General features: G+C 33.0%; 1 protein-coding gene across 1 annotated transcript; it reads left to right on the forward strand.

The window, feature by feature from the left end:
* Positions 1 to 228: 228 nt before the first annotated feature.
* LOC145290675 (nucleoside diphosphate kinase-like) lies at positions 229 to 3,921 on the forward strand. The gene is made up of 2 exons (XM_080136502.1): positions 229 to 395; positions 3,464 to 3,921. The coding sequence occupies exons 1-2, from the start codon at positions 349 to 351 to the stop codon at positions 3,864 to 3,866; spliced, it is 450 nt and encodes a 149-aa protein (XP_079992628.1). The 5' UTR covers positions 229 to 348; the 3' UTR covers positions 3,867 to 3,921.
* Positions 3,922 to 7,030: the final 3,109 nt, after the last annotated feature.

The following is a 7,030-nucleotide window of genomic DNA, read 5'->3' on the forward strand; positions in this document are numbered from 1 at the left end:
AAAAATGTATTAAAGACAATAAAAAATGTAGTTTTATTCTTGTAACGTTTCTATGTTTTTTATTTTTATTTTATTTTTTTTTTTCACTCCTAATTTTCTTACTTTCTCTTTCTTTTAGCTTCTAACCCCCTCCTTCCACTCATCTCTTTGTTCGCAACTTTTCAAACGTGTTTCCATTGGTCGACGCATCTCGCAAAAGGGGAAGGAACTCCTGTTATTTTTCTTTGACACAAATACCACCCCCACCCCACCCGGCGACTATAAATACGAAACGAAAGCCGCGGCCGCCCTCTTTCTATTTCTCAGCTTTTAACGTTCCAACAGAAATCTATCACCAAATTCCTTACCATGGAAGATACATTTATTGCCATCAAACCAGAAGGAGTCCAGCGTGGGTAAGGACTTTATACTATTCTTTAAATTTTTTAATCTTTTTATTTTATTAAAAACGCCAACAAAAGTTTTTCAAGTTAACCTTTTCGTCCGTCCGTATCACTTTCTTTCCACCTTCACTCATGATGTCTGCCGCGAGTTATGTCGGCTTAAAAATTAAGAAACCGATTTTAAATAATCCACATTTTACAACTCCTTAAACAGATTTTATAAATAATAAAATCTTATCGTACTGATTGTTAAAATAAAATGTTAGTGGAGAATTTTAGTCGGTGTTATTTTTAAATTTTAAGTATTCAACCAGATTGTTCTTCGACGCCTATAATTGTTTCATTTGTGTAATTTGAAAATTAAATTTATTTATTTATTTTTTTTAAATTTGAATAACAATCTTGGTAGTATAGCTGTTTAGTGAAATAAACTTTCGAACTTAAACTACTTACGACAAATTAAAAAAAAAGGGGGGGCGGGAAATATCAAAGCCGGCCTGTTGTAAAGAAAATGGCGCATTCAAGTATTCCACGATTTAAAAAATAAAATAAAAATATCAAGTGATAGAAATATTTTATTAAAACAAAATAAATCTTATCTTTACTCGATCTCCTTTATGGATTCTAATCTATTTCTGTGTGTACCCCCCCCCCTCCTCACTCACATTTGTTCCCTTGTCAAACATCGCACGGGGGAAGGGGTAGTAATATTTAATTCTCTTTTTTTAGTAGCAATTCCGTCTAATCCGAGTATCACATCTTTTAGTTAATTGTCTTTGTTCGCTTTTTTTTTTTTCTTTATATAAAACTTGAACGTTTACCGCAAATTGTTTCAGTTGCTGACAAATTGATTTGTCTTCTAACAACGTGTCATCAAACCCATTCGAAAATTACAGGATTGACTAGCAAATGGGGGTGTTAATTTATGGTTTCATGAAAACTGAATTGGTCTTTATTTTTCCACTTTAACAAAAAAAGGTTGTTCTGTAATCAATCTAGAGCAAACTTTACATTAATTGCAATCGAAAAGTCAAATCAAATATGCTGTAATGTTTTGTGTAATTCCAGCTATATATAATTAAGGTTTACCATTAATGTTAAACTTTAAACACCAGAACAATTTTTATGATCATCCACTTTGTACACGTTTCGTAAAATACCCCCCTCCCCCTTATTTTATACCCACGCATATACTTTCAATGTTCATTTAGCATAGCCAAAAAATAAAATAAAAATAACTGTTGGAATTTTCATTTCCGGCATATTTTAAAAATCTTTTCATCTCGTTTTACTGGGTTTACGTGCACGAATCGTAATTTTTTTTAATGAAAAAATTAGTTTTCGACAAAACGTTTTTACATTTGTTATAAACTGACATGCTAATTTTCTATACGATTACAATGTAAGAATTTACACTTCTACCCCACTAGGACTGTGCCACGCATTTTGGTGGTGGGGAGGGGGTCGATTTTCATCACGGGACTTTGATTATAAATTTTTTTTGTACCCCCCCCCTCTACTCCACATTTTTTTTTCCTTGTCAAACATCGCACGCGTCTTATCTAAAGAGTTGACACTCTACTAGGGAAACACAGGCGATCGCCGATCGGCAATAAATCCTCTCCCGAGAATGTTTGGGATGTGTTCTGGACAGAACACGTATCCCACACTTTTCATACCTATTATGCTCTTTGTATTTAAATATTAGGTGCAGCCGCTGAGTGCAGAGCGGATCTTAACGTTCTCTCCCCCGCCCCTCGCCGTAAAATAATTCTTTTAAGTCTTATTTTTTCTGCGGGTTATCGTCGATAACAGACTTGACTTTCATATTAGCAGGGAAATTTTTAAGTTTAATGACATTTAACGTGGGGGGGGGGATCACTTTTCAATTATAACGTTCTATTAGATTGATACCCTCACTTTGCGGTCAATCAGAACAACTCTCCTTAAGCTTTCACGTGTCCACTGTGGTGTAAACATTTATAGGAACGAAAAGAAATTGTAATAATTCAAACTGAAATTTTTAAAGAAATTTATAAAAACAACTGCAAAGTGGGGTATTAATTTAATGGAACGTTAAGTGATCCCCCCCCCACACACACACACGCGTCATTAAATAAACTTTAAAAAAAATTTCTGCTAATATGAAAGTTAAGTTTATCGACGATAATCGGCAGAAGAAATAAAACATAAAAAGTAATTTAACGGCAGAGGGAAAAGCCCGTTCAGGTCCGCCTTAGGTGCTTTTAATAGTCGACAGATGTTTTGACTAGTAACAATATTACGTTACTTAATTGTCCTGTTGAAAATGATAATATATAAAAAAAAATTACGAAAATTCATTGAGTGGAACTGCTATTTTTAGTGAATGAATTGAATCGCCTATTGCAGCAGCCATGAACAGTGAACATAACGAATCTAAAATATTCGTTCCCAGTTGTCCCCTGTGTGAACTTGTAATTTCTTAGATTAGAATTTCTTAAATAAGAAATTCTAATCTAAGAAATTCAATGGTAAATTTTTACGTATTATAAACACTCCAACCCCATGTTAAGAACGGCTTTCGAAATAAACACCCCCTTAACCTCGAAAGCTGTTCTAAACATGGAAGTTAGGAGGGGGGGTTATTCCGAAAGCCGTTCTTAAAATGAGGTGGTTAGGGGTGTTTAGGTCGTAAAAATAATACCAATTCAATTTTACTTTTTTCCGTAAAAATTACTTAACTACAAATAACTTTCTACTTAATTTTTTATTTAATATATTATTGTTTTCAGCATACAGTGCGTAATAGTTTTTGCTTAAAACGACATATTAAAGAATCGATCAGTCGACTCTATCTTAACAAGCACCCAATATTACATGCTATTGGGAGAGGGATCCTTCCTTTGCCAATGTTAGAACGAATCTTGATTTTCGTTCAAAGTAATTTCTGAAATATAAACAAAAAACTTTGTTTGATTTTAGAAATCAAGTTAATGTTAAAAGTGGATTTTTAAATTCTCTTTAATATTTTGTTGCTTGTGCAGTTTACGTACCGTACTTTTTTTTTTTTTTAATATAATTTCCTTTTTCTATTGCAGACTTTGTGGTGAAGTGATCAAGCGCTTTGAATCAAAGGGTTACCAAATGATTGCTTGCAAACTGATGGTAGCTCCCCGAAGTTTACTCGAAGAGCATTATGCTGAACATAAAGCCCGCCCCTTTTTCGAAGGATTGGTAACCCATATGTCTAGTGGACCCGTCATGGCTATGGTCTTACGAGGAAAAAACATTATCCAAGCTTCCCGTACTATGATTGGAGTGACCAATCCAGTATCAGCCAGCCCAGGAACCATCCGAGGTGATTTCGCCGTTGATACCGGTAGAAATATTGTTCACGGCAGCGACGGGCCAGAATCTGCCAAACGGGAGATCGGTCTCTGGTTTACTCCTACGGAGCAAGCTAGTTGGGAATCCTGTATGCATAAACAGGTCTATGAATAAACTCTAAATTTACTTATCCTGATGCTGAAGACCGAATAAAATTTTTTTTAAATAATTCCTTTCTTCCTGTTTTGTTTATTGTTTACACAGAAGTTGTACCCCCCCCCTCTTGCCTGAAATTGATGCTTGTGTATTGAGGTAGACTCGACCCTTATCTGCCGTATCTGCAACCAGATGAGTTGCTATAAACTGCCTGTTGAAGAGGGTGTTTTTTTTTATGCATTTTATTTAAAATAAATAAAACGAAAACATTTATTTACAGAAATGTATTTTTTCCCTTGCCATAATAGAGAAATTTAAATTTTCTGTTTCTATCAAATCGGTTGATAAAGCCCATTTTCATATTGTTTGCACCCTGTCCAACGTTCTGATGTGCCTAAAATATTTTTTTTACGAAAAAAAAAAAAAAAAAATTGTACGCTTATTGTATAAACTTTGTTCTTGAGTATAACCCGTTCATGTTTCAGCAAGTTTTATATTTGTGTCAGCAGTTAGTTGAGCTTCACTAGTTTTCTTTCAGATTGGTTAATGACAGAAACGTGAAATGTCATTTAATAAGTTCACATTTGTAGTTTTATATAACTAACTGACTTTGTCAGTGCTCTCACTTCTATTTGAAATTTTTTTTTTTTTTTTTTAAATGTCAGTCTTGCTTCAAGAATCGTATGCAAATTTCTCCACATTAAAAATCAACTTTGTGTCTAACTTTGCCCTTGTGGAGAGGCAAGTAAATAAAAACAATCACGAAGCCATTGCTGCTAAGATTAAAATGTAAAAACTTTGAATAAACACTTAAGATACAAATTTAGATATTTTCTTAATTTCAGATGAAATCCTCCTTCATAAGATAAAATTAGACTTATATTATAAATTTTAAAGGTGCTTGAGAGCTTACAAATTTCAATTTTATGCTGTGGCAGAGAACTAATTTAAACAAACATGTGCGTCAACACCTAGAACAACATGCGGGATGTATTTATTTATTTTCTTTATTTATTACTAGCAGTTTCGCCCGGCTTTGCTCGGGCCCTATGTAATGTTCATAACTTATGTGCATATGTATATATAAAAAATTGTGCATATGTACGGTAATGCATTTCTATATGATAGGCTTCTTTAACTATCAGAAAATTTGGTAGAGACCACAGAGGTCATTTTTTTTTTTTTTTTTTTTTTACCCCTAACATTTATTGTTTGGGGGATCAAATTATAAACATAGATCCATGTCCAAGTAACCTATATCTGAAATTTCAAGTATTTAGACCCAAAATTGGCGAAGGAGTTTGGTAGAGTTCTCAAAAGTCAAATCGTTGAACTTTAACCCTCTTGACAGCAAAATTTCTAGCCGAAACAAGATTAAAGATTTTCCCACAATACCCAGTATGTCAAATCGAGTCTGTAGACCGAAAATTGACAGTTATTGTGTAGAGAAATGTACACACACATATATATATATATATATATACTAGCATTTCAGCCTGGGTGTTTGGAGGTATATGTTGAGAAAAAAAGTTGTAGGAATGCAGGCTCGAACCCATACCACGAAGGAGGTAAAGAACGGGATAAAAACCTGACGTCTTTGCTTTTACGACCACTACCAAACCGGAAGGGATGTAGGTTTAAATTAAGGCTAGACAATCGAAAGGAGAGGATGACTTTTGAAAATATCAGCGAAAAATCAACCCCCGATAGAAAAGTGCCCAGTTGAAGGTGAAGATATTAATGTTTAGCCAATTTTTCGATATTTGTCGTCTGAAAGGTGAAACTTCAAAACGATACTGATCTTGTAAAAATCCGTCGCCTCTGTCGAAAGTTTTAGGCAGACATGCAAACATACATGCATTTATATATTGGTAATTCAAATTTTCGATCCAAACCAATTAAAGTTTGCCCTACCTCTGAATACCCTTTATGTCAAATTTCAAATGTTTAGACCAGAGTAATTTGGTAAAGACTGAAGCGCTCAAATTTTTTAAAACTTTGACCCCTTAACATTTATTGTTTTAGGCTCAAATCAAGTTAAGTTAGATCCATGTTCAAGGAACCTATATCTAAAATTTCAAGTATTTAGACCCAAAATTGTTGGAGTTTGGTAGAGTTCTCAAAGGTCAAATCATTGAACTTTGACCCTTTAACGGCCAAATTTCTGGCCGAAAACCGATTAAAGATTTCCCCAAATCCTGTATATCAAATTTCGAGTCTGTAGACTGAAAATTGACAATTATTGTGTAGGGAAATGTACACACACTTTCATTTACATAGATTATACTCGCGAGAAAGAGGGTAACCAAAGAGAACTCTTTCCTTCTGTGAAGGATATTATTTTATCCCAATTAAAAAAAAAAAAAAAAAATTTAAATATATCTGACCATGTTTCCAATATATATATATATATATATATATATATATATACTGGCACCCCTACCCCGGTGGTAAAATATGCATAAATATATTTTAATTCATGCCGATTTTATATTTATTATAGCGCCAATTCTCAATTGATTATTATATTGTATCCACTAAATAGTAATGATTTCCAAAGTTATAAAAATAAAATGACTTGGTGCCATCAGCTCGAACCAAAACAGCACTGTAATCTTAGTCATTATTCAGTGGTACAACATGGCCACCATTTGAGCTATTAACAGATGGATAAGAAATGTTAAAAATTTAATGATTTTCAGCTATCAATGTTTTTATTTTATTTTTCACAAGAGTAACAGCTTTATTTGACTTACTACTGTTTTTTTTTGTTTTTTTTTCCAATTTTGATCCCTTAGCAGATATTTTTACAGGCTAATAATAAAATCAATTCTTCCACAGGTTCAAATTCCATATATAACGAGTTTCAAGTCTGTAGATTAAATATTTAGATAGGAGTTTGGTAGAGATGTTTTGCACACACAAACATGGTAACACTCACACACATATATATATAAAAATAATATCCATGTGCTTGAACGGTTTCATCTTCAATCTTGTAATAAATAATTTTATCAAAATTCATAACTTTGGGTTTAGATTTCGAGTCTGTCATTTTATTTTTTTATTTTGAAATCACTATATATTGGGTACAATATAATTATGGATAATGAATTGACTCTATAATATATATGAAATCTGCATAAATTATAATATGCTAAACTTCTGACTGACCAACAATA

Source organism: Euprymna scolopes, chromosome 2 (assembly GCF_053919585.1).
Source record: "Euprymna scolopes isolate OS-2025 chromosome 2, ASM5391958v1, whole genome shotgun sequence".
NCBI lineage: Eukaryota > Metazoa > Mollusca > Cephalopoda > Sepiida > Sepiolidae > Euprymna > Euprymna scolopes.

Excerpts from the sequence above, each read along its gene's own strand:
- LOC145290675 (XM_080136502.1), top strand. The coding sequence starts at position 349 with ATGGAAGATACATTTATTGCCATCAAACCAGAAGGAGTCCAGCGTGG. Across the intron at positions 396-3,463 it reads CCAGAAGGAGTCCAGCGTGG|ACTTTGTGGTGAAGTGATCA; the intron begins GTAAGGACTTTA and ends TTTCTATTGCAG.